The sequence below is a fragment of the Labeo rohita genome, chromosome 3 (assembly GCF_022985175.1).
Source record: "Labeo rohita strain BAU-BD-2019 chromosome 3, IGBB_LRoh.1.0, whole genome shotgun sequence".
Classification (NCBI taxonomy): domain Eukaryota; kingdom Metazoa; phylum Chordata; class Actinopteri; order Cypriniformes; family Cyprinidae; genus Labeo; species Labeo rohita.
In genome coordinates this window covers 12,140,568-12,167,799 of record NC_066871.1, presented here as the reverse complement: position 1 = coordinate 12,167,799, position 27,232 = coordinate 12,140,568, and the positions used below count along the sequence as shown (strand labels likewise).

At 37.1% G+C, this 27,232-nt stretch overlaps 2 protein-coding genes and 1 long non-coding RNA gene across 4 annotated transcripts in view; 2 read left to right on the top strand and 1 right to left on the bottom strand.

The window, feature by feature from the left end:
- The window catches only part of epn2 (epsin 2), a 30,514-nt gene extending 16,045 nt beyond the window's left edge, over positions 1–14,469 (top strand). The window contains exons 3-9 of one of the 2 annotated variants that reach the window (XM_051103472.1): positions 25–137; positions 4,770–4,871; positions 6,182–6,317; positions 8,277–8,444; positions 8,822–8,911; positions 8,991–9,188; positions 11,774–14,469. In XM_051103472.1, coding sequence (XP_050959429.1) covers positions 25–137; positions 4,770–4,871; positions 6,182–6,317; positions 8,277–8,444; positions 8,822–8,911; positions 8,991–9,188; positions 11,774–12,126 — 1,160 coding nt within the window. In that variant the 3' untranslated portion in view covers positions 12,127–14,469. Of the gene's footprint in view, positions 1–24; positions 138–4,769; positions 4,872–6,172; positions 6,318–8,276; positions 8,445–8,821; positions 8,912–8,990; positions 9,189–11,773 lie in introns of both variants that reach the window. The other variant, XM_051103470.1, reaches the window with a different exon arrangement.
- Positions 14,470–15,601: 1,132 nt separating this feature from the next.
- On the bottom strand, positions 15,602–18,589 carry b9d1 (B9 protein domain 1). Its single transcript, XM_051103481.1, has 7 exons — positions 18,360–18,589; positions 18,181–18,249; positions 17,431–17,539; positions 16,455–16,551; positions 16,295–16,357; positions 15,961–16,028; positions 15,602–15,820 (listed from the first exon to the last, which is right to left on the bottom strand). The coding sequence occupies exons 1-7, from the start codon at positions 18,420–18,422 to the stop codon at positions 15,684–15,686; spliced, it is 606 nt and encodes a 201-aa protein (XP_050959438.1). The 5' UTR covers positions 18,423–18,589; the 3' UTR covers positions 15,602–15,683.
- A 1,247-nt stretch (positions 18,590–19,836) lies between these two features.
- LOC127158023 (uncharacterized) lies at positions 19,837–26,545 on the top strand. Its single transcript, XR_007826046.1, has 3 exons — positions 19,837–19,879; positions 25,704–25,793; positions 26,482–26,545. It is a non-coding gene; the product is annotated as an uncharacterized LOC127158023 (long non-coding RNA).
- Positions 26,546–27,232: the final 687 nt, after the last annotated feature.

The window sequence follows — 27,232 nt, the reverse complement described above, 5'->3', positions numbered from 1 at the left end:
TGTGTGTTTTTTGTCTTTTTTTAGCAACATCTCCCAACGCGTCTTCAGAGTTGGAGCAAGCCAGGCCTCAGACGAGTGGAGAAGAAGAGCTACAGTTACAGTTGGCTCTTGCCATGAGCCGAGAGGCCGCTGAGCAGGTACACCATGTCACTCAATACCGCCCTAAAACTGCTGCCTAATGACACATCTACAGCTAATTATACAACTTGTGATGCATGTTCAGTTATGATAAGGACTTTAGACCAATGAGTTTTCATGGTGGGCAGGGCTGCCTAGAGGAGGTAGACCTTTATATTATAGAGAGCTTTTACAGAGTGGTATTTCAGGCTTTGTTTAAACAAAAAACAGAACATTAAATTGGAGTATTTTGCTATTAAACAATGGGACTGTAAAAGCAGACTATGTAGGTTACCTGTTTGATCAGCTGACATTTAATTTTCCTGAGAATTTCTGTCTTATTTTGCCGTTCGTTTGCAACACCCTTTTTCAAGACATAAAGAATCACAAGGGTGGTACTTGCACATATACTGTAAGATAAAATGTGAAAGTATCTTGATTTGTGTTAACCACAGAACTTATGTCTGATATTTAACCAGCAACCCATTGACTTTTGGGTTATGTGGCCACATTTGCTAATTCGTTTCCAAGTTTTGGCCTACAAACATACATCGCATGGTGTGTATTTCAGTTATTAAATGGGTTTTTACCCAAAAATGAAAATTACATGATTTACTCACTCTCAAGCTATTCTAGGTGTATATGACTTTCTTCTTTCAGATGAATACAATGGAGTTGTATTAAAGGGTTAGTTCACCCAAAAATGAAAATTAGCCCTTTGTTTACTCACCCTCTTGGCATCCTATGTGTATATGAGTTCCTCCTTTCAGACGAATGCAACTGGAGCTATATTAAAAATTATCCTGGCACTTCCAAGCTCTATCATGGCAGTGGGCAGGTGTTTTTCTTCATCAGTCCAAAACAAATCCAGTAAAGTGCATCCATCCATAATAAAAAGTGTTCCACAAGGCACCGGGGGGGTGAATAAAGACCTCCTGTAGGGACTCGATACATTTTTGTAAGAAAAATATCCATATCTTTAATGACTTTAATCTAGCTTGTGCTAACAGTCGTACATGGAAGCAGCTCCAGGTGGATGACGTATGATGTCAGCATTGCGCATGTGCCAGTGAGTCTCATGAAAACCAAACTTTGTTTATAGGAGCAAAGGAAGCAAAGTTTCCTTACTTTAGCAAAGGAAAAAAAGTCTTCTCTTGGTTTATATCGAAATCTTCTGACATTTTTCTTTACAAATCCTCGTTTTGAACTTTTAATTCATGACCGGTGCTTTGTTTACCTCTCTCAACGGGGCTCTTCTAGCACAAGCTATATTAAAGTGATTATTACGTTTTAGATATGGAAATTTTTCTTACAAAAACGCATCGATTCGCTATAGGAGGCCTTTATTCACCCCCCGGAGCTGTGTAAGGCACTTTTTATTATGCATGGATGCACTTTATTGGACTTGTTTTGGACTGATGAAGAGAAACACCTGCCCATTGCCATGATAGAGCTTGAAAGTGCCAGGATAATTTTTAATGTAACTCTGACTGAATTTGTCTGAAAGAAGGAAGTCATATACACCTAGGATGACTGGAGAAAACAATGGGATAATTTTCATTTTTGGGTAAACTAACCCTTTAAAAAAATTCCTGGCTTTTCCAAGCTTTATAATGGCAGTGAATGATGGTCAAGATTGAAACCATGCGTTTGAGTTTTGTTTACAGCAAAGGAAAACCAGTCTCTTCTTTAGCCTATATCGAAATTCTTTGACATTTTTCCTTACAAATCCTCATTTTGTACTTTTAATTTGTGACCGGTGTTTTGTTTTGCTCTCTCTTCTGTTCTTACTTGTTCGTCACGTTTCATCGGAGCTTACACTACATCCTACGTCATCCATTGGAATGCAACTCTCTCGTGAACACGCCTATGGCAGTTGGCAGACGCTAGGGTTTACAGTTTATAAAGTTTTAAATATGGATATTTTTCTCAAATGCATCGATTCACTTCATAAGGGCTTTCTTAATCCCCTGGAGCCATTTGGAGTACTTTTGAATGCACTTTATTTTGCCCCTCTAATGGTCCCTCTAATTCTGGTAATTTTCTCTCCTTGTTTTTTTTAATTTGCCCTAACAAACATGAACATCACTCCACCGTGAAACCCATATTGTTACACCACCCAGACAGTCAACAAGCAATTTCAGAGAATGACTTGCTCTAATGGTACCCCATTAGCAAGGATCTAACCACAGTGAATAATCAAATAGTCATTTACTGCATCAAATATGGAAAAGTATTTCTGACACACGAGTGGAAATTTGAAATGGTATGGTTCATAAAATTAGTTTATTTATTTAAAGTTGCAGCTCTGAAGAGCTGATGCATGAATGTATGTAGTCTCATCGGATACAGATTTACCTTACTGTGCCTCCCAGGCATCTGCACCTTTTACACATACTAACCGGGTCACTGTATAATTAGGTAATGGTGATACAGTTACCCTATTTCTAAGAAAATGTTTTGTTTCTAATTGGAAACTGAGGGCTGTTTGCATCACGTGAAAGCTACATTAACTGTGCCTACATTTCAAATTGGCACAACATCAAGAAATAGGAAATATGACCTTCTGCTGGCTCATTTTCTTCTCAATCACTGTTTACACAAATATACCTAGTTGTCCTTGTCTTGCAACACAAGGCCAGACCAGCAAGAGAATATTGTTTAGGAAACTTACAAATTAGTGTGGAAGCCATACAACCACACAACTGTCTCAGTGGGATTTAAAACCGCGTCTTGCATGTCTTATAAAAGTGATGAAGTGGGGCAGCTGATACAGTAGGAAATATAAGGTTCCTGAAGGCTCTGAAAATGCTTGGTGCTCGATGCTCAAAGAATAATGTGAAAGAACTGTGTGTGCATTTGGACATCTGGGATGAATTTACAAATGAAAAAAGCAGGCATGTTCGTGCATTTGAGGAGGGGCTTGTCTAAAAGGGAGGTGCACAGTGGGGACTTCCTACATTTGTGTAGCACTATTGGCCCTCTTAAAGGAGAGCTCCACTTCCAGAACAACAATTCACAAATAATTTGCTCACCCCCTTGTCATCCAAAATGTTCATGTCTGTCTTTCTTCAGTTGTAAAGAATGCATTTGGGATCGTTTGAAGCCGCATTTAAACTGCATTTTGGAAGTTCAAAATCGGGGCACCATATCAGTCCATTATATGGAGAAAAATGCTGAAATATTTTAGTCAAAAAACAATTTCTTTACGAGTGAGTACATTATATGTCAATCTTTGTTTTGGAAGTGGACTTCTCCTTTGAACCTGACTAGGGGTCATTTAAAAAATTGACAATTCTATGAGACAGTCAGATGTCCTAGATTTGTGATTATAATGAGGTTAAGGGTTAAAGGAACTATAGCATTCTAACCATTGAAATAATGAGACTTCTGGTGAAATATTGAAAGAGCATCACTCATCTCAGCTTTTTCTGCTGAGTGAACGATGTTCTTTCCCTGTTCTCTTTTCTTCGTAATCTTTCATGTTTCAGCTCTACACTAAAATGTCCTGTATGTAGAAACATTAGAAATCGTCTCTGCTTTTTGGCTAAGTGAAATGACTTTATTTAAAGGGGCTTTGCTTGCACTACAGCGCCCTCATTTAATCAATGTTAATATTGACAGCAGATCTCTGTTCTCACTCCCCTTCATCTTGGAAGCGGATAGTTTACCCAAAAATTAGGATTCTGTCATTAATTACTCACCCTCATGTCATTCCAAACCTGTAAGACCTTTGTTCATCTTCGGAACACAAATTAAGATATTTTTGATCAAATCCGAGAGCTTTCTGGATCCAGCATAGACAGCACCACAGGTGACATGTTTAAGGCCCAGAAAGTTTTTAAGGACACAGATTAAAATAGTCCGTGTGACATCAGTGGTTCATCCTTAATTTTATGAAGTTAGAAGAATACTTTTTGTGTGCAAAGAATACAAAATAACTACTTTATTCAACTATTTTTCTCTTCCGTGTCAAGTCTTTGACGTGTGTTCTCGTAGCTTCATAAAATTAAGGTTGAACCACTGATGTCACATAGACTGTTTTAACAATGTATTTACTGCCTTTCTGTGTCTTAAATTTGTCAGTTGCGTTGCTGTCTATGCAGGGTCAGAAAGTTCTCGGATTTCAGGACTAATATCTTAATTTGTGTTCCGAAGATGGACAAAGGTCTTATGGGTTTGGAACAACATGAGGGTGAGTAATTAATGACACAATTTTTATTTTTGAGTGAACTATCCCTTTAATTGTTGTAAATATGGCAAACCAAATACAAAGTTATTTACATAGGGACCAGATTATAGCCTATCCTTGGTGGCTTCCCACTGACATATTTTACATTTCTAGCTTCCTTCCTGTCTCCTCTGACCTTTGAAACAGACCCGTTGAGGAAACAAAGTACTGGGTGTGTCTCTTCGTTTGCTAACACAATTCTAAATCTTGGCTTCAGTGTGTTAATTGTGTAATGTGCAGATTTTTACATGCCTCAGTGACTGAATTTTGGTGCTGAATCATCATGAATCACAACAACAGGGCCTCGTTGTCATAGGACACGGGGCGGCAGGTTCACGCTGTGATTCAGCAGACGGCATGCACTCCATAATGTGTGTGATATAACGTGAATTCTTTTGTGCGTCTCTGTGTGGTTGTTCAGGAGGAGAGGATGCGTCGTGGGGATGACCTACGGCTCCAGATGGCTCTGGAAGAAAGCCGCAAAGACTCCTCCGCAGGGAAAGTGGCCAAGAAGAAGAAAGAGGTAGGTGCAGCCTCTGAGTGCTTCAACTCATCTGCAGGCCTGAACTGAATCTGTAGCCACACTAAACTCTGCTGGAGGTTTACACATCTCTTACCTCCTGCGTGTTCATTTATTAAAGGGACAGTTCACCCAGAAATGAAAATTGTAATCGTTTGCTCATCCTTGTGTCATTCCAAATGTGTATGACATTCATTCTTCTGTAGAAAAAACACATCTGTGACCCTCAACCACAAAACCAGTCTTAAGTAGCATGGGTATATTTGTAGCATTAGCCAAAAATGTATTGTATTGGTCAAAATTATCGATTTTTCTTTTATGCCAAAAGTCATTAGGATATTAACTAAAGATGAAGATATTTTGTAAATTTCCTACCGTTTATTATTATATATTTATTATTATTTATTATTATATTACCGTTCATTATTGCTAAAGTTTTGATTAGTAATATGCATTGCTAAGAACTTTTTTTTTTTTTCTTCATTTTCTCAATATTTTGATTTTGAATCTTTTTCAGATTCCAGATTTTCAGAGTTTCTCTGTCAAATATTTTCCTATCCCACACATCATTGAAAAGCTTATTTATCCAGGTTTCAGATTAAAAAAAAAAAAATGGCCCTTTAAAAAATTGGCCCTTATGATTGGTTTTGTGGTTCAGGGTCGCATTTTACCTGAATGTTCTTTCTGGTCTTTCATTTAGCAGAAGCATATATTGTTCGGGGGCAGTCAAGCTTCAAAACCATATTAAAGGACAGCATAAGAACTGTACTTATTGTTCATTATATTCAGTATAAGTCTTCAAAAGACAACTGGCTAATTTGATGATAGCTAGCAGAAGAGTCAAGCAGAATTCTTGTATAATTTCCTTGTAGTTCTTTTTAAATGGTCATGTGATGTGACAGTTACATTAAGTTCAAATATTCCTTGAAGCCTAATGAGCTCATAAAAGCTGCTCCATATTAATTATAAAAGAATTGGCAATTCTTTTATAAAGAGTTTTAGATGGGGTATAGCATGTCACTCCACAAGATGTCCAAATGTGTGTAAGTGCATAATACCTGGAAATAGTACTGATTACTGTGTAATCCTAAACTATAATGCCATACTTTTGTTTATATTACTATAAGCTAAATGTCACTGGAAAACCATTTCTTTAATCTTTTCAATGAACTTCTTTTTCTTCTTTCTTTGCTTGCGGACTTGTTTACTCATCATGTGAGTATTTATATTCAGATAAGCTGATGTGATTGCTTTGGATGGTGAGAGATGTCTGTAGGCATTAATCTTGTATGTTGTGTGTGCAGCCTGCACAGTCATCTCTGATGGATCTGATGGACACGGTTCTCGAGGGCCCTGCCGATCAAGCGCCGGACCCTTGGGGAGCAGGGGCGGCGGCGGCGGCGGCAGCAGCAGCAGCAGGTCCAGCCTCAGACCCCTGGCAGTCCTACGGTAAACACGGAGACTCACAACCTAGGGCTTGGCGATATAAATTGGATTGCAAATATTGTGATGATTATAAAACACTTAGTTGGCTATTGCATTTCCTAAAGATCAGTTTCACTATCTTTCCTGGTCTTGTGACCATTTGTGATCTTCATGGAACATGATCTTTACTTAATATCCTAATGATTTTTGGCATAAAAGAAAAATCAATAATTTTGATCCATGCTACAAATATATCTGTGCTACTTACGGTTTTGTGGTTCAGGGTCACATTAAAAATTTTACATTTAAACATCTGCTTAGCAGCAGTGAAATCCTTTTAAAATGCATTACTATGTTGTGATATATAATAAATTCTGTCAAGTGGATGAGGAAAATATAACAAAAACACTATTTTTAGTTTCATAGTCTTGAAGGCAGGTGCATACAAACACTAGCTAGTTACGCAAGTAAACACCCTTCACATACAAGATCACATTTGACTGTAGCTAATAATAGTATATTGACAACAGTTTGTATCAGCTTCCTGCTGTGCTGATCACATTAGGCTTTGTACAAAAAAAAAAAGCACTTATCCCACCAGGACCATTTACATCATTGATACCAGCTGTTTTGCTGCAATTTAAGGCAGATTTGAATCAAATTTTATCAAAAATGTGAGGGCCACCTGTTACCAAAGGCCCCTTTTCTTTTAGACCCCCCTCCACTCTCAGACTCTATTTCATAATGTAGTTTTTTCCTGTAGCTTTTCGTGGCAGCTCAGTAATGTAGCAAGGCCGGTAGTTGTGCATTCCAGTGTGAACAAAACAAAGAGACTCAGTATTCAGATCTGCACTGGTTGAGAGAGCGCGCTGAGCCTGTAAAGGGTTCCTCTTCCAATGGCCTCGTTCTTTTGAGTTTAAGCTGGACTAAAGTCATGAAGCGTATGGAGAGAAGCACTGAGGCAAGTGTGCATGTCCCCTTAAATTGCGAACAGCCAGTTTGAACACACATTTCACTGTATATTCTATAACCTTTACTCCTATTTTACTTGTGTAGCATGTCACACTCATTTGTGAAATAGCTTTGGTGCTGTTTTTAAATATAATTTAGTACAGCCTGTAGATTTAAAGGGATAGTTAAAAAAAAAAAAAAATCGAAAACTGTCATTAATTACTCACTTTCATGTCGTTCCAAACTTGTAAGACCTTCGTTCATCTTCAGAATACAAATTAAGATATTTTTGATGAAATTCAAAAGCTTTCTGACCCTGCATAGACAGCAACGCAACAACCACAATCAAGGCCCAGAAAGGTAGTAAGGACATTGATAAAATAGTCCAAAGCCTGGTGTCTTTTTCTTACTGTCATATTGCATGTTATTCAGATTTAATGCATTTGGTTCCTGTTCTAAGGAAGTTAAACATTAAATGCTAAGATATTTTATTAAAGATGTAGTGGCATCAGTATGCTCATAATTGTATAGTGATTACAGATGCAAATGACTTCATCAGTGCATCTTGTGAATGATTTATCCTTATATCCCCCCCCCCCTTTTTTTTTTTATCTTGTCATTTTTCATCAAAATGTTGTAACTCAATCTGCCTGTATAATGGCAGACATCTTACTGGTGAAGGATACTGGACTTCTCCAGTCTTTTAGGCCACTTAAACCCTGGCTATTTTTTATGATCAACTGCAGGCACTCACTGATACCTTCATTCAATCAGCAACCGATGGATAGAACCAAGTTCCGGCACTTTTTCCCCTCATCAATAGTGCATTACACTCAGATGTCACAGTATGGAAGAAAAGATCTGCTGCTGCTTCCATTACATCACAACTCATTAGGGGTTGAATTTGTTTTATAAAAGGCCTTTTTAAGTTTTTTGATGAACAAGTGTCAGAGTAAGGGGAGTGGCAGTGGTTTTTCGTTGTAGTGATTCTTATGATGGCTGTTACTTAGCACATCTATGTGTATCTTCCAGGTGCAGCCCCTAAGCCAGCTGCTCCTGTGGATCCCTGGGGTCTTCCCAGTGCCTCTTCCTCAGTTGCTCCTGTGAAAAGCAGTGACCCCTGGGGGTCGACCCCAGCTCCTGCAGCTGCTGATCCCTGGAGCCCAATGCCTGCCACCCGCCCTAAAGCCCCTGCCACAGGTGAGCTTTAAAAAGGTTCACTGTTAAAATGTGTTTCATTAAGAAATAAGACTGTCTTCTTTTGTGTTCTTGTATATTAAAGGGATAGTTGACCCAAAAATGTTATATCTGTCATTAATTACACACCCTCATGTCGTTCCAAAGCTGTAAAACCTTCTGACCTTTCTAGACCTTGAACATGGTAGGACCCTTGCTGTTTATGGAGCGTCAGAGAGCTCCCAGATTTCATCAAAAATCTTAATTTGTGTTCCGAAGATGAACGAAGGTCATGAGGGAGAGTAATTAATGAAGGAATTTAAATTTTTGGGTGAACGATCCTTTAAAAAACTAAAAGCTGTCTTCATTTTAATCCTAACTGTCTGTCTCGTTTCCGTCAGTCGGTGGCTTTGATCTTTTCTCCACATCGAATGGTACTTCCAGGGAGGACCTCTCTGAGTTCGACAGTCTTCGCTCCTCAGCAATGACGGGTAAACACTTAAACAGTTTACCTTTTAAAAGAAGTGTCATCTGTTGTTGCGAATGACATGAGAATGTTGTTTTTCCCAGGTGATGGAAGAGGAAGCTCTGCCTTGCCATCGCAGACCAGCTTGTCTGTAGGCTCTGATTTGTTTGACGTACCGAGCGGCCCAACCAGAAAAACTCCAGAGTCATTCCTGGGTCCCAATGCTGCTCTTGTCAACCTTGACTCTCTTGTCAGCAAGCCTCTCCAGCAGGCTCCAGTCTCCAACCCCTTCCTCGCTGGAGGTACTTTTCACCAATTATATATTTTTAGGACATCACTTGCACATTTACAGTGGTCTTTAAATTCAGTTTGATAAAATTCAAGGTTAGAAAGTTAATTGTCATTTTAAGAGGTCTTAAGTTTGGGGACAGAAGGCAGTAATCTCATAACGGTCTAATGTGATTATAAAACGTAGTTATGTTTTAATTAAATGTGAGCGCGCTGCACATTTCAAGTCAAAACACAGTGCTGTCGTACGTTCTGCAGACTCGTGCTTTCAGAGCCGTCAATGAACATCATCTTTCTTTTTCTAATTGATCTTTACTGAAGAATGACAATATTTATGGCTTTCATATTGTAATGTTGTAGATACTGGGGATTTAACGGTATTGTCAATATCGTGATATCGCAATGGCAAAACTGTCTCGATATTATCATGATCACATGACGATATGAAAAGATAGGTCTTCCAGGCAAAAAGTGTAGTTTTGAAAATGTATTTAAACTTCTTATTCTAACATAAAAGGTCTTTGAAGTTGTGTTTTGGTTCATTATGCTTTGACACAGTATCTGTCAAACAAAGTAAAACCAAAAGCACAATATGGCTTAATCCCTTCATCAGCTGTTTCACTTCGTTCAGGTGATCAGCTCGTGATCCGGTGTTTTCCGTGCCTCAGAACGGCTCCATTCACAGTGAATGCAGTGAACTCTTTATTACATGTGCTGTGAGTTTAGTGTGTGTTTGGGAATGCAACGGCCACCAGTTATGCTTTATTTTCATGGCAGATGATTATAGCTTTTCACTAGATGTGTAGTGAATGTATTAAGTTTTCTTTAAATAAAACCTCTACTGCCGTTACTGTAAAAATAAAAGCTTAAAAGTGCAGTATGAATTGCTGACAATGAGGGTTTAAATGGGTAATGTTACTGCAGTCCAAATTCAAAATATCTCTTTCAAGTGTGGAAAGTAGGAAAGTATTGTAATTTCTCTACTGTAGTGTAAAGCAAAAATAATATACCTATGAAATATTCATTTTCATTTATTTTGCAGTGCAATTGTTTTACAATATATGGCTATTACTGTCGTTGTTATATTGTAATTTGTTTGGCTTACACCAGTGTGAATGTAATTTAGACTGAGACAGTATCACACAAATAAAAAGAGGGTTGAGTCCCCTTTAAAGTTCAGGTACAAGTTAGGGATGGTATGATAAATCGTGGCAACACGAATCGAGAAATGATTCAGCATCGATTCGAGATTTTCCGAACACATCGCGATTCCTTCTCAAATCGATTCTGAGCTTAGTTTTGAACGGCAGATGGCACTGCTTGCTTTAGAAACAGCCGTGCTCTGCTTGTTTCCAAATCCTTACAGGCACTTGAAACTAAAATAATCATTTATACAATTTGAAAAGGTTGAAGCGAATTACAAGGGTGTTCACAATGGGCTGTGTTTACAATAAACTCGCGTCATAAAAGCATTCTGAGCCAAGGTGAAATTACATGACTCAGCCGAACACGAGTCTTTTCAGCACTCTTCTTCTTGAGCATTTGAGTGTGCGGATAAAAACTAGATTAGAGAACCATCTGCTGTTCAAATCTAAGCTCAGAATCAATTCCAAAGAGAATGGCGACGCTTTCGGAAGATCTCAGAATCGATCCACGAATCGATGTATTGTCCCATCCCTAGTACAAGTCAATTTACTGACAATTTACTGACTTTTTTCTGACTTAAGTTTTCTTAGTTAAAGAAAAGTATATAGATTTTACTAGTATCAGAACAGTATAATCTATATTTCTTTAAATGCAGCATTATTGTCTCAATGTAATATCGCTTAGCTTGTTCGTATACATTACTTAGAACATTAATTGATTTCATTACATTTAAAAAAAAAAAAACATATTTTGAGCATTTTAAACTTGCAGATAATTTAATCACCCCCCTGACATCCGAAATGTTCATGTCTTTATTCATTTGAAAAGAAATAAGGTTTTTGAAGAAACCTTTTCCTCCATATAGTGAACTTGGATCAGTGGATTGAAGGTCCAAATTGCAGTTTCAGTACAGCTTGAAAGGGCTCTCCACGATCCCAGCTGAGGCATAAGGGTCTTACCTAGCCATTATCTACAACAACAAAAAAAACAGTATATACTTTTTAACCACCTTCTTGCACTAGCTAGACTTTGAACGTGTAAAGAAAGTTAAACGGCCAATAACAAATAAAGGTAAAACTACTATGTCGAACATTTTGAAGGTGGAAGAGAGAGTTTTTTGCCCCACCCTACCTTTTTGAGTACACCGCTAGTGCAAGACAAACATTTGTGGTTACAAAGTATTAAAAGAAAACGAATTCCTCAGCTGGGATCATGTAGAGCCCTTTAAAGCTGCACTGAAACGGCAATTTGGACCTTCAACCCACTGGCTTCCATTAAAGTCTACTATATGGAGAAAAATCCTGGAATGTTTTTCCTAAAAAAAAACTAATTTCTTTTCAACTGAAGAAAGAAAGACATGAACTTTAAATTTAATTTTAAAAATTCTGCAAATACCCTCATATTTCTCATTACGCAGTACACTCATCTGTTCCTTCAATTGTTCTCGTTTCAGTCTCTGGTGCAGCTTCAGCCCCTGCAGCTCAGGTCAACCCCTTCCAGGTGAACCAGCCACAGCCACCCACCCTCAACCAGATGAGAGTCAGTCCCATGATGGGCATGAGCGGACAAGGCTTCAGCATGGCCCAGAGAAGCAACGAGCCCTTGCCTCTGTCCTCAATGCCCCCAGCCGGCCCGGTCTCCATGGTACCAATGGCCGGCATGGCTCCTCTCGGGCCCGTGGGCCAGATGCCAAGCATGGGGATCCCAGCTTCCATGTCCATGCCCCAGCCGCTCATAAGCGGAGGGCTGCCGCCAACAGGCGCAGCGACACAAGCCGGCGGCACAACCAACCCCTTCTTATTGTGAGGAACAACACTTGTCTCTCCAAACCTACACAGATCTCTCTCCCATACCCTTTCCTATGATACAGACAATATAGTCGGTTGTGTTCCCCCCTACAAACCTGTGTGCTATTAAAAGACTTTTGGGAGTAGCATTAGGTGTTTACAGGTTTTACACTGACAGGCGGCTCTCGTCCTCTCCTGTCAGAGATTGGTACCATACAACGATTTGGTATTCTTTTTCTAAATTTCCTCTAAAGAAACCATCAGCGATTTTTCTTCCAGGGGGCATCCTCCCGTTTCAAGGGGTCCTGTTTTTAAACTTCTTTTCGATGGCTTACTTTTCTTATCAGAGGCTTGAAACTAGGAGTACTGGTTCGTCTTAATTTTTCTAATTTTTAGTCTTCGAAAGCAGCGTGCTAGATAAAGCTAACCCTTTTAATCGTTCTACGCAGTGCATATACACTATGTGTATTTACAGTACGCTTGAGTAGACGCCGTTTAGAGGACTCTCTATCAGTTTACATGGAAATGATTTTGATGTTCTAAGCAGGGATTTTGCACATGCTCTGATTTCTCTTCTTTTGACTGTCGGCCCACCGTTAGTCCTTAGCGCGAGAAGCGATGGGAAACCGTTCACTGAGGACTAGGTGGGAGTCTGCAAACTGCATGTGTGAATGGTTACAAACCTGATGCATTGAAAGATGAACTTCATACTGAAGTGGAGAGTTGTTCTTTCTTCCTTTTCTTTTTTAATGCATGACGGGGAGTTGGTTTGCATATCATAATACAGCTCAACTTTTATACCGAAGCCTGTTTTTTACTGCTTTACAATCCCTAAACGTTGTTTATCGGGTGAATGGGTTCTTTCGATTTAGTACGGCTCACTATTTGCACAGCTCCATACTAATGATTAGTATTCATCCGCTTAGCCTTTGTGTAAGTGTCCAACAATCTGAAATGCGATCATTTCAGTGACGTTTCGATTTGTAATTTATGTACGCGTGCGTCTGGAAGGAGCAAAGGGAAACGGGAGGAAATTTGCGCTCGTAGATCTTCATCAGGTCCTGATGCATCTTACTGTTATAACCGACAGCTGTATCACTAATCACTGCTTCCTAATGCAATCTGTTCATGTACGTCGGGGGGAGAAAAAAGCCAAGCGTGTAACAGAGCTTGCCGTTAACAGTCCTCAGTTTTGTATTCGAAGCTAACTTGCTTATAGTGTTACAAGAATGAGTGGACAGGTTATAGCGTGGGAGGGGTCCTGTAATAGATTGTATGATTGATTTTTATTTTTGTTTGTCGAATATGTGGTATAAATGTATGTTAGGGGTCATAATGCATCTTTCTGCAGCTAGAAACCTGCGGTTGATTTGCATTCTTCTTCTGTATTCATAATTGGCCACGGTTTTATCATTAAATGAGAATTAGACTGAGTTGTTTTGATCGCAATTAAAGCGAGTACGCCTAGACTTTGTGTGGCTTGCGGTGTCTACACTTTTAATTCAACCAGTTAAGCACAAGATGGCAACATTGCCACCAATAGTAGTTACCAAAGTGACATTGCTTGTCCTTTTTGCGGTCGTGACTACACATTTATCTCTTTTCAGTTGTTCCCCAGTTATTATTCCTGCTTTTTTTCGATTTCGGCTAGAGTTTTGACTCTACGGTTTCTCTCATCTGTGAGCTGGTGACCTCTGCTGGAAATATTGTGGTAGTACTGCCCACGTGCAGCCTTGTAGCAGAGCCTGGGTGTGTTATGGTCAATAATCTGCAGGCATACTCAGGCATTTTGGGGGATGGGGGTGGCTAAGACAGCTTTAAGATGTATGTAATGCGCTTTTGATGGTTTAAGCAGGCACCGATCCTGCACAAAACAAGACTCCCTGCTAGTGAACATCACTGTACTCGATTATGCAGATTAGTTTTATTTTCGAATCCATACGATATCTAGCTCATTTAGTCTCGACCGTCTTGTTTTGCTGTTACTGTGTATCACTCGTTCTTCTGTTACTATGTACTCATTATGCATTTATTGTGGAGGACTAACCTTGTGAACATGCATAACATTTTATTTTATTTTTTTTTCCATGTTATTGTGTCTGTGTATTTACCAAACTGTCTCATATTACTGGGAGCAGGCTGCTTTTATGGATATGTGCTCAACTTGTTGGCATTATAACTGTATAATATAATTTATCATCTGTACTATTGTAACATATTGTTGTGTACCTTATTTCTGTGTAATGGTTTTGTAGGAAAGTCACAGGAAGAGTGTGATGTTTTATTGCCATCTAAACCGCAGCAAGTGATAAAGGACCTGTAGCTGCAGTGGTAAAACAAATAAATTGTATCAATGACTTTTGATCTGTCTATTCATGCTGTCAGGAAACACCGACATCACATCTCATTGTGGCACCTGAGCCAGTGGTGTTTTAGCATCTATACTATTTTATTTATTTATTTTTTTAATTTGGTACTTTTGTTGTAGTTTTAAATTGTTTTAGTGCTAAGACTTGTATGGCTTAATATAACATAAATGATGTCTCTTACTGAAATATGTAGTTGAAAACCCATGAAAGATTTACGTTATTTAAAAAATCCAGTTTTATACATATTATAGATTATGGGGGGTGCCATTATGACATAAAATGGTTGCACTCTGTGAACTACTGGTGCTGTTTTTACCGTGACTTATGTTATTTTTACCGTACCGTATGTTTTCCCACAAGGAGTCTAAACGCCCCCAGATATCGAGTGAAATCCACGCTGAGAAACTCCTACAGTGGCTGCAGCGCCATGACAAGCGCTGCATGTTTACATCCTGCCAGGATGGCATCTAGAGTTTCTCGTCTCTGCCGTTTGTAAGCCTCAAAGGCAACAGGGCTGAAGTGGAGAGAACAAAGACTCAAGTCTTTAGGAAGTTTTATTTGTTGTCAGGCATCTTCCCATTCTTTACTTCTCTTCTTATCGCTAGAAAAAGCAGTTAAGACTTGCATTGCTTCTCTTGTTGCCCTTCGATTGAAAATTACAACCAAAAGCCGCACAATGTGGCTTCGTATCAGTATTTTATTTTCTGAGTTGTGTTGTGGTAAAAATATCAACAGGTAGTGCCAGTAGCTCACAGAGTGCAGCCATTTGCGCCATCGAAATTATGGCGCCCCCCAATAGTCCAAAATATGTATAAAACCATATGGATTTTTTTGAATAACATAAATCTTTCATGGGTTTTCTACTACATATTTCAGTAAGAGACATCATTTACATTCTATTGAGCCATACCAGTCTTAATACCCAGGAGTTCCCTTTAAAGTCAGTGTTGCCTTGGCTTTTTATATTCCATTTTGGTTATGTTTATTTACTTGTTAACTATAATAATCCTGTTTAAAGTTTAGGGTTAAAAATGGAATCTGCAGGTTAGAATCAGACTTCAAATTATGCAACTCAATGATCATTTATTTAAAAACACAAAGCTGAGAAAGCAATATCATATGTATTGCTATAAAACAACTGTGAAACTGAATAAAGTGACTTGGAAACCAATTACAAAAAGGTACAAAAATAACCTGAAAGTAGTTATTAAGGCTGTTGAGATGTTCTTGTCAGTCCTGTAGCAGCTGAATGCTCTGATGTAGTTTCATAACCTAGTTTCTTCATGTCTTTAGTCACAATGTTGAACTGTAGCGTGACAAAACCTTGTGAGCGCACCCTCGTAACTGCAAATAGACAAAATGCATTAGTTATGGCTTGTAAATACACTTGATTGCCGAAGAACAATTTCTTAGGATATACACCTTTGCTTGAGGTGGAAAACATCCACTGAAATGTTTTGATGTGAGGGTTAATAAAAGCTTACCTTCTCTTCCCTCTCCTTGGGCAACAACTTTGGGATCTGTGAATTCTGGACGCCTTCCCATCAGCCAGCTGAGTGCAAGATATAACATGTTACATAAAGAGTCTGATGAAAATAAATGTTTTCAAGTTACAATGTACCTTCTCATTTGAAATGTTCATACAAGTTGCATATTTAACTAAAAGTTAGCTTAAGTTAAGTCTTGAGGATAAGGGAAGGGCAGCCACAAAATGAATTCTGATTACAACCCTAAACTGCTGCATAATAAATCGGGTAATTTTTTTTAAATTCTGCTGTTACGTGCGATTTGGAATATTTGTGGGAAATCTGTTACAACCTTGTGAACTTCTGAAGTCTTGATGTAGACTCAGGAACGAACATAGGGATGGTCTTGGTGTGTCTGGACAGAGAGAATTCACATCATTGTGCATTTTATACAGATTTGAAGCATGCTGGTTGCTTTTGTCTTATGACGACACAATCTTAAAGTGACTCACTTTCCAGGTGTAAATGGGATGTGTACGGCTCCATAACCTCTCACGACATCATTTCCAAAAGTGTCAGGGCCATACACACTAACCACAATCTGGGGCCCTGAAGAGAATGAGAAAATGGTAACAAGCAATACATGCTTAAAAATGCATATTGTGGTCACATTTATTAAACTGCATTACAATATACATTGCATAGTTTATGCAGATCTTCTAAACAATATTCCTTGATCAGATCAGGGTTTCTGCAGGTTTTATGAAGGTAAATTTAAGACTTTAGTAAATACATTTAAGGAATAAACTAAAGGAAATGCAATATGTCAGTATGTTCTGTAAATGTAATGTATAAAAAGCACACAATGACTTGGATTAGCAACACTTCAGAGTTGGAAAATAAACTTCCTGGAGACCTCCATTACTTTTAAAAGCATTTGACAAAAATTGGCTCTGCTTCTAACCACTAGAATGCTAAAATAACTTTCTGAACACACTTTAAAAATGTTTTTGATGTTATTCCAGAGTATTTCTGTCTTGTTTTCCTAAAGATTCTTAAATCATTGTCATTGGATAAGAAGTCTTGTTTTCTGATCAAAGTGACGCGAGTTTAATATTCAAAACAAGAACAAATATCTGCCAGTGGACTCAGAAACAATTTAATTAAAAGGGAGAGCAAGTTTTCATGTCCCACTGAAATATATTTGTTCTAGTTAAATCATAAACTCACTTAATTTGTTCAATTTCTCACAAAATACGATTTCATATCTTCATTTTGGATCTTAACTAAATGTATTTTGATCTATTAGTTATATATAGGAAAACAATTTTTTGCAGTGGGTTGTTTTTTATTCCTTAAAACCCTTTAATGCCTTAATTTGTGGAAGGAGGATTAAAAACTATTTATTACCTTTAAGACCCACAGAAACCTTTCTCAATACAATTTATTTGGACTTTATTTCCAAAACATTCACTTAGGTTCACTTACAGCCAAATGGGTTTGTGCTTTTGAAGGTGATGTCCAATGGGAAGTTCCACACCAAACTCTGAGATCCTCTACCTTTTGATGTTATTTGAGAAATCCCCTCTTCCAAGCCCTTCAGATGGTTGGAAAAAGATACTAACTTACTATTCTGGAATATAAGTGACCCTGGACCAGTCATATATCAACAATATGGGTCAAAATGCATGATTTTTCTTTTATGCCAAAAATCATTAGGATATTAAGTAAAGATAATGTTGCGTAAAGATATTTTGTAAATTTTCTACCTTAAATATATCAAAACTTAATTTTTTAATAACATGCATTGCTAAGAACGTCATTTGGACAACTTTAAAGGTGAATTTCTCAATATTTTGATTTTTTTGCACCCTTAGATTCCAGATTTTCAAATAGTTTTGGCCAAATATTGTCCTAACAAACCATACATCAGTGGAAAGCTTAGGCATATTTTTTCAGCTTTCATATGATGTATGAATCTCAATTTTAAAAAAACTGACCCTTATGACTGGTTTTGTGGTCCAGGGTCACATATGAGAATACATAAGCTTATATATCACATCACCCAAGAGACCAGGGTCACCTAAACTTTAATAATTTATAATAAAGTTGATTTCACTATTAATATTATGTTATTATTACGTTTCATATTATATTATACATGTATTAACATAAATATTACAGTAGTCCTGATTCCTTTACTGTAAGACAAAAGGAAGTAAAGCTGATGTGACTCACTGATGTGGGCGCCCAGTCGTGTCCGTAAACAAAGCAATACTTGCAGTAAAGATCGTCATATTCTGGGAACTTCAGACAAAATACGGCATGTAAGTAATCCAATTAACCCACGTTAATAACAGGCTTTGCACACAGTTTACTGCACTGGACGCGTCCTCTAAAAATCAATGTTAACTTACATCGGCTGCTTCGATTTGCCCATTAACCATGAGAAGAAAAACAGCTGGATTGTTTGAGGTCATTTCCACAGCATTAACACGCTGGAAAACATTTAAATCTCACCAAACCACCCTCGCTGCAATGAAATATAAGTTCAGCTGTAAATTAACGGGCTTCTGTTGTCAACATCCATTCGGCTGCTATGGACTCTTTCGGTACGGCAGGCAACACGGTCCAAAATGGCGGAAATAAAATGCGTTTTTAAAAGAGTACTCCGCTAGGTGGTTGTCGTGGACATGAAATTGGAACTTTTCTGGTTTCCCGGATTTAAGGATAAAGACTTGTGTGGAAATTGGCTCTTTTTCGCTTTCCCTCAAGACACAGGATTCAAAGAGCTTTGGCATTTATTTGCATAAACCAATGGGTTTATACCGGCAGAGTTGTAATAAATATTAAACACGTCCGTAGATACACTACACATCAAAACTATTGGCAAACGACTCAGTATTTATTATTATTTTCCACTCGAATAACAGAAATGTAAGTAATTCAGTGGCCACATTTCCGTGTATAATTTATTGTGTATGTGAAAGTGTGGTGTTTGTTCCCCTTTTCTTACGGTAATATATTACACACCTTACAGATATGTTACACATGCTGGGATCTGGCATGTATGGGAATATTGGATGTTAGGCTAAATGAATCTCTTTGTGGTCTGCAAAGCAGAGACGAAGGTAACCATTTGTGTGTAATTTGTGTATAATTGTGTATAATTATGGCATGAGGTCAAGAGTTTTGTTTTCACTTCATTTCCTGTGCAGGGGTCCATGCACTTTTGGTTACCAGGTCTGCCTGTGTGTCTGTTTATCTGCTGTTTTTCTCACTCTCTAGAAGTGTTGTTCATCTGTGTTTTCAGGGTACAATTTAAAAAGAACCAACAAAAAATAACAAAGAGAGAGAGATAGAGAGAGAGAATCTGCTTTGACAAAATGCCGTCAGCCTCAATATAGGCTATATGTGACCCTGGATCACAAAACCAGGAGAAAATCTCATTTAAACTTGTCCAAATGAAGTTCTTAGCAATGCATATTACTTATTAAGTTATTAGGTTTTGATATATTCACAGTAGGAAATTTTCAAAACATGTTCATGGAACATGATCTTTACTTAATTTCCTAATGATTTTTGGCATAAAAGAAAAATCAAGCATTTTGACCCATACAATGTATTGTTGGTTATTGCTACAAATATACCTGTGCTACTTAAGACTGGTTTTGTGGTCCAGGGTCACATATATGCTTTGGAATTAAAAAAAAGAGTGAAAGTTAATTGTGAAATTAATATCTTTTTAGATACAGTTTGTGAAGAAACTGCATTTAATATACAAACACACCATCCACACCAACAGGTGTCAGTATACATTTCAACAGCAGCTAAAATAACAACAAACTAACCAGCCTATAATGGCAAATCACTGTTGTTTCACCTGAGCAGAATGGACAACCATCTCAAGCACTTAACTTCTCTGTAATGCAAATTGGTAAGCTACTAAATCAGTACTAAGTCACTCTTTTATTCTATCTGTTAACTGAAAATTCACTCTGCTTATTTTGTTCTGAAAACTTTTTCTGTTGTACAAAGCGCTCTGCTCAAGTGAAGCTGAGGTGAGCCCTTAATGCAGACACAAAGACCTTGAAACTGTGAAAAAACGTGATATATCCATAAAACAGAGCAAAAATGGACAACCCCCCCTGAGAGAGCAGGTTACACATGCAATCGATGTATAAATCCATGAACTGAATTGAGGACTCAGTCCTTAGTTTTAGTCCTACACCTCAGTAAACTCTGATTTAAGCTTTTTTTAACCTAGATGAAGACCTGCCTGTCACTTTTTGGCCCAACGATGTCCCAGTTTGAGTTGTCCTCATCTGTTGCCAATTTTCCCTCTCTGGGACCAGGTCTTTGACTTACAGTCACTATTTATAGCAATAGACGTCTGTACTACTTACAAGTCCTCTACGGGACCTGTGTCTCCCTTTTTAGGCCTGAAATAAAGACTCATTCAGTCATTTCCGTGGGGCATGTTTTTTTTTTTTTGTCTTTATACCCAGTCCATGTGGCTTTTAGGTTGAGTGTATTGTTCTTGTCCTCCATTAATCGCACCGCACAAATGCTTAGTGGTGAAATCCATTTAATCTGTTTCTGTAGCTCAGATCTCAGCCGTTTGTGAGTAGCTCTGTCCATCTGATTGACATTTTTTGTTTGGTTGACATTTGCTAGTGTCACCAAAACATGCAGCAACTGTCCACACCATAGCAAATGTCATGGAAAGGTCATGTGCCCTGGGCTGTGGTTTGGAGGGTTTGGTTGGTGGTCTGAAAGATGATCTTGTGTTTTCTTAAAGACAAGTGTTCTTCATTGTTTAGTCTTAGAGATGATAAGGAGCTTATAATAGCAGGGCTTTATCTAGACACAGTTTATGGGTCAGTGATGTGGCACTTTTTAATTCTGCAAAAGATAAATTAATAAAATGCAGTTCACAGATACAGTGACTTGAATTCACCTCTTGTATAATAATCATGTTTTTAATATCTGTATTAAGGTTTACTTTGATATGCAGTGATAACATAGAAAGGACCCCTGCAGACCCTCATGACTGTCTCATTGTTGATAAATCTTTACAAAAAAAACAAAAAAAAAGTGAATTTAATGATGAGGCGAGGTTTGTTTGTGTTGTAAAATGTTATGCTTTGTGAATCCTAGAAATGTAATGATATTTTAAATAAATAATTAATGATATCACTAAAAATATTTTAACATTTAAAAACCACTTTGAAATATGATGAATACCAGAATACAATTTTAGTATCACACTAGTGTAATTTTTAATATTTGGATTTTGGATTTGTTTGTGTTTAAAATTATTTACATTTTTTTTTTTTTTAATACAAATGTATTTTTTTTTCTTTTTTAATGTCTACATAATGTTTATTCATTTTTATTTTAGTTTTGGTTATTTTAGTATATAAATTAAACTAAATAAAAATGACAAATTGAATGAAATAAAATAAAAATGAGAAAATACATTAAAATGACTTAAAATAAGAAATTTCAGTTAAGTCACTAAAATGTTTTGTTTTTATAGTTTTAGTCAATTATAACAACCCTGGTGTACATTAAAATTATTTACATTTTTTTTAAATGTAAATGTTAGTGTTTTTGTTGTGTTTTTGATAATTTAATTAATTATTAATTATTATAGTTTTTAATATCTACATAGTTTTTATTTTTTTAATTTTGGTTATTTTAGTTTATCAAGTAAACAAAATGAAAACGACCAATTGAATGAAATAAAAATGAGAAAATAAATAACAATTAAATAAATAAATGAATAACAACAAATAAATCTTTTTTTAACATTTTGACATTTAATAATTATATTGGCTCTATATATTGCAATAAAAAAAGCTAAATAAAATAACAAAAGTAATGAAATAAAAATGAGAAAATAAAAAAATGAAATAAATAAAAATAAAGATTTCCTTTTATAATTTTGATATTTAACAGTCTCTCTATAGGCCATATATATTGCAATAATAAAAAAAAAGCTAAATAAAAATGAGAAAATTATAGATTTTAATTAAGTAACAAATGGTTGTTTTTATGGTTTTAATTAACTATAATAACCCTGGTGCACATGTATTCAAGGTGTAAGGAAAACATTTTGGTCATATTTACCTGATATTTACACCAAATGGCATTTTTAGAGTCACATTTCTACATTTCTAAGATCTAGATCTTTTTCTTTGTCTTGTTTTTTTTTTTGTTTTAAATCAATCCTTCTCCTTATTGTGGACAGTCCTGTACATCTTCGACCCTCAAATCTGATTTGTCTACACTGTAGTCTGATTTGAACTAGACTGTAAGTAGATTTGAACTTTGTTTTCTTCAAGTTCATGTTTATTCACTCAGTATGTAAAGAGAAAACATTAGGTTATGACCATAATGGAGTGGAAGAAACATCCACTTAATGCCATTATGACTCTGCATTATAAAAGCCTAAAAGCTCATAAATATATAATAGAATGTTTAATAGAATGACTTTTAGATTTTTATGTACTGAACTTGCCGTTCTGTATAATAGTCAGTCCCTGACCTGCATCTGAAAATGCCAGGTCACTGTTTCTCCGACTGTCTCTGGAAAGCGAAGCTGAGACAACCTGAATGTACGTCATGTAAAATTGTTATCGATTTATGTCCTTCCCTCCAAACTCCAATCATGGTCAAAAGCAGAGTGCCATTTATTATGAGGGCTAATCATTAATATTGCCTCTCCATTAGCTGGAGTGCAGCTCTGTGACAGGATAATGGCCTGTGTCAGACAGATGAGTGGGCCACTGTGGATCTGCACGTGTCAAATTACAGTAGCCCACTCTTGTGGCAAGGATCAAGGCTCTTTCATTTCGACCACTCCCTAATTTTGCTTAAAAGATAAGACTTTCCCACCCATGCTTTTAGGATTTTTCCATTTGATAAATAATAAAAGAACAAATTTTCTTTTGGGAGCACATAAATGGTTTTGTCTCGGGCATTACCGTAACTGGGGTTTTCTGATTTTCCCGGATTGATCTGAACGCTCAATAGATTTTTTTTTTTTTTTTTTCAATTAATGCTTTCATTCCAAATGGATCCATTAAATTGATCAAAAGCGTCAGTAAAGACATTTATAATATTACAAAACTTCAAATAAATCCTATTCTTTCCTTCGATTTATTTTAGAATGTTTTTAAAAAATGTAAAACTGTTTTTATAAAATGTTAACAGTTCAAATTATATTTTAAAGAATTGGTTCACTCAAATAAAAATTTCCTCATAATTCCCCAACTTTTCCCCATATCGTCCAAGATGTTCATGTCAAAGTCCATATAGTGGATTTCAAAGGGGACCAACAGGTTGAAGGTCCAAATTGCAGTTTCAGTACAGCTTCAAACGGCTTAACACGATCCCAGTTGAGTAATAAGGGTCTAGCGAAACCATCAGTCGTTTTCTAAAAAAATGTATATACTTTTTAGCACTCTACAATATGTATCTATGACTTTATGCATTACATAGGAAAGGTCACACGTGGTTTGTTCTTCGTCTGTGTACTCTGGTTCAAAAAGATAGCGTAAGGGGAAAACTCATCAAATTTTCTTCTCCAACTTCAAAACTGTCCATCATCATTGTTTTACCTTTTTTTTTTTTTTTTTTTTTTTTTTTTTTTTCTTTTCATATTTGCTTTGTAACTGAGTCGGTACTTCCGTCTACATCACATGTGACCTTTCCAACTTGATTACGTAATGTGTGAGGTCGAGCTAGTGCAAGACAAGCATTTGTGGTTAAAAAGTATGGATGTTTATTTATTTATTTATTTTAAAAATGACAAATTGTTTTGCTAGGTAAGACCATTACTCCTCGGCTGGAATCGTGTAGAGCCTTTTGAAGCTGCAGTGAAACTACAATTTAGAATTTCATCCTGTTGATCTCCATTAAAGTCCACTATGTCAGTTATATTATTGCCATGGGACAACAAAGGAACTATGACAAATTAATCATAACATTTTAATGTTGGTCATTTTGTCCAATAATAATCAGTCTGATCTCATGACAAAAACGTACCTGTGGAAACTTTTTTGCAAGAAGCGAAATATATACCATCACGTATGTGACAAATTTGATGTAAAATGTGCACTGAGTGGCGCTAAAAGAGTGTTTGTTTGTTTGTTTTTCCGGAACAGATGAATGTACATATGGTTTATGTCATTTTATGTGACGTCGGTTTTGTACGTGTCACTGCAGTTCTGACTTGAAATGTGCGTTGAGTGGTGCTATAACTCTAACGCTCCGTGTTTTGAAATAACTTACCATCTGCACTACAGCTGATAGTATGAACAAAAGTGAATGTGACATAAAAACATAATCGCAGGTATGCTGTTTTAGCTTGCTTTTCGGTCTCCCATCTTTCAGGTCTTTCATTGTGAGTCATGTTTTTCACGGAATTCGTACCCAAATATTCCGCATCCTAAGTCCAATTTGACGCTGGCTCAGTTATTGAGCAAGCTTGTTACTTCCAGAAAGCAAAACATGGAGCTGTAATCGTAACTGTGTATGAAAACGATTACAAGTGCTCACTGTTTTACCGCCTCTAGTGTTAATTTCTGTTGGAAATGGCAGTGATATTTACTTAAAGGGGTCATCAGCTGCCCATTTTCCACAAGTTGATATGATTCTTTAGGGTCTTAATGAAAAGTCTATAACATGCTTTGGTTAAAGTTTCTCAATGGTAGTGTAAATAACACCTTTTTACCTTGCCAAAATCAGCTCTGCAAAAATCATCCTGTTCTGGTCGAGGCTGCTTTAAATGCAAATGAGCTCTGCTCGCCACACCCCTCTCTTCTCTCTGTGGAGTGACGAGCCTGTTTACTTTAGCTGTGTTTAGCTGCTAAACTTGCTAACTAGCATGTTATAAGGAAAGGCGATCGCAAAGATTCATAAAAAACCCTTATACTCACTTCTGCTGTAAGTGAAGCTGGATCATGAATGATTCGCGCGAACATAGACGGATATATGTAGATCGGGAAGCGCATTCCCTTCACAAACAAATGTAATCCACTGCATCTTCAGCGGCTCAGATGTTGGGAGTAAATGACGACCACTATGTCCAACTTACATTCCTGCTCCGGTATCGAAACAATGGAGGTTGGACTGTTACAGCTGATTTGAGGTAAGACGCTCATGTCAATCAACTATGGTGGGAGCGGTCTCTGTGGGTGTGACGCCACAACGACAGGCATCTGAGAATTGAGGCTCGATTTGAAAAAGGGGATAATATTTTTACAGATTAATTAAAAACCACTGCATGGATTTTTATCATTATAGGGTACATTTGTACATACACTGACAACACACATTAAAAGTGAACTTTGCATCCGATGACCTCTTTAACCGTACGTATTTCACGTCCTGTTAAAATGTTACCACATGTCTGTTTTCGTCATGAGACAGGAAAGATAATAACATTTTTTTCCTAATCCATTTTGTTTAAATCAACCGATTGTTTTACAAACAATTTGGAAATCTTTTGTGGACCACATTTGGACTTAATTGGACTGAATTATTTAATCGGACATATGATGCCTAGTATTGCTTGATTTGTGCAATTTGGTTTAATTTACACGCTCTCAGACTTCTAACTTTCACTCACTAAGCAGAAGATCTGCAGACTCTCAGACGCAATTTTGTGCCATTAAAGATGACATTTCCAATTATTGCTAAACTTGCAAGAGATGCTGATAAATTTTGTCATTATTGTGTTTGCTTTGTAGAAACTGTCTGCAGTGTGAAACATGGAGCGACTATGAAAACAACCTGTCTGCCATTTAATAAAACGAAGAAAGATGTTGACCGATTTGCAGGTGAGGGAAGTTCACGTGCTGAGAAACAGGCCTCCGACTCTACAGAACAATTTTAACAGCACATTCCAATGTAGGTGGTCGTGTGACCTCATTTAACTGATGTCCATTTATAATTATAGCCTAATCTGTAAATGTACTGTCCGTTCCTCATGACATTTATGCTCTGCCTACTGCACCACTGCCCAGGAGTGCATATGACCTCAGATTACTCGAATAATTTGTGGCCAGTCAAAATCAGTGACATTATGTTCTCAGTAATGATTAGTGATTAGTGACCTGAGATTAACCTCAGATACAAATGACCTCTGGGTGCTTTGCACTAACGAGTGACGATTATTCATGTTTATTACACACACATTAACAGATTATTAAATGAAATATTAAAGTAAATGAAGCATTTAAATTATAATAATGATCAAAATAATATTAATATGATGAAAGTGTATATATTGTGTTATATGCAGTTATATAATATAACATATATATTATTTTGTATATTTATTTTAACACAGTTGTGGAAGTAAGTGTACCAATAAGGATTTGTTAATATTGAAAAATTACGGATAAACATTACTGCAGCAGATATTTAGCCCTAAAGTTGCTAAAACAGCCATGGCCTGTTTTTAAGAAGTGTATAATATAAGAAACGGTAGGCAGGATCCCATAGGCGATGAAATCTATATTTCAGGAACTGCAGAGCCTACACCGAACATGGCCTGTCTACTTTGAAGCCTGGATTCATAGAAGGAAAGTCCGCTTTGAGGCTGCAGTTGTTTTTGCGAGATTCTTCTTTGCTCTCAGACAGGCCTCAGCTTTTTTTTTTTCCCAGTTTTGAACACTCTGTACACTGCGCTAGCCGCTATTAAGCATTCTACAGTGAAGTGCTGGCGTGAGATGGACTTTGTGAGACTCGCAAACAGACCGCTCTGTCCTGCAGCATTTTGCCTTTGTTAGATAAGACCTCTGAAAGGGAAAATGAATCATACCACCCTTAATCTGAATTGCAACCACTGATTTTGTGAGGAACCGGATCGTTTGCTGTAGCATAGTGGCAGCGTGCATTGTTTTTGTGCATGAGCGTATATCTTCGTATGTGCTCTCACAGCAATAATGCTTTCAGCATAGTCCCTGGTGAAAACAAACCCTGTCAGCATCTCTTTTCCACACCTCACGCTGTTACTGAAAAGCCACTGCGAACAAATCCATCTCACACTCAGTGTTTATCTCCTCTATAGTACCTGGACTCAGCTGCAGTTCATTCGTTTTGAGGTGGGGTTTACAACAGTGGCTTTAATGTGTTTTTTCTTTTATTGCTGAACTGGAGTTAAACAATTCTATTGAAGATTCATGTAACAGGGTGTGTTGCTATCATCGTAATAGAAGCAGCATGAAAAACGGCATTGAATAAAGATGAAAAGTGAACAACGGGGGGGCGCTTT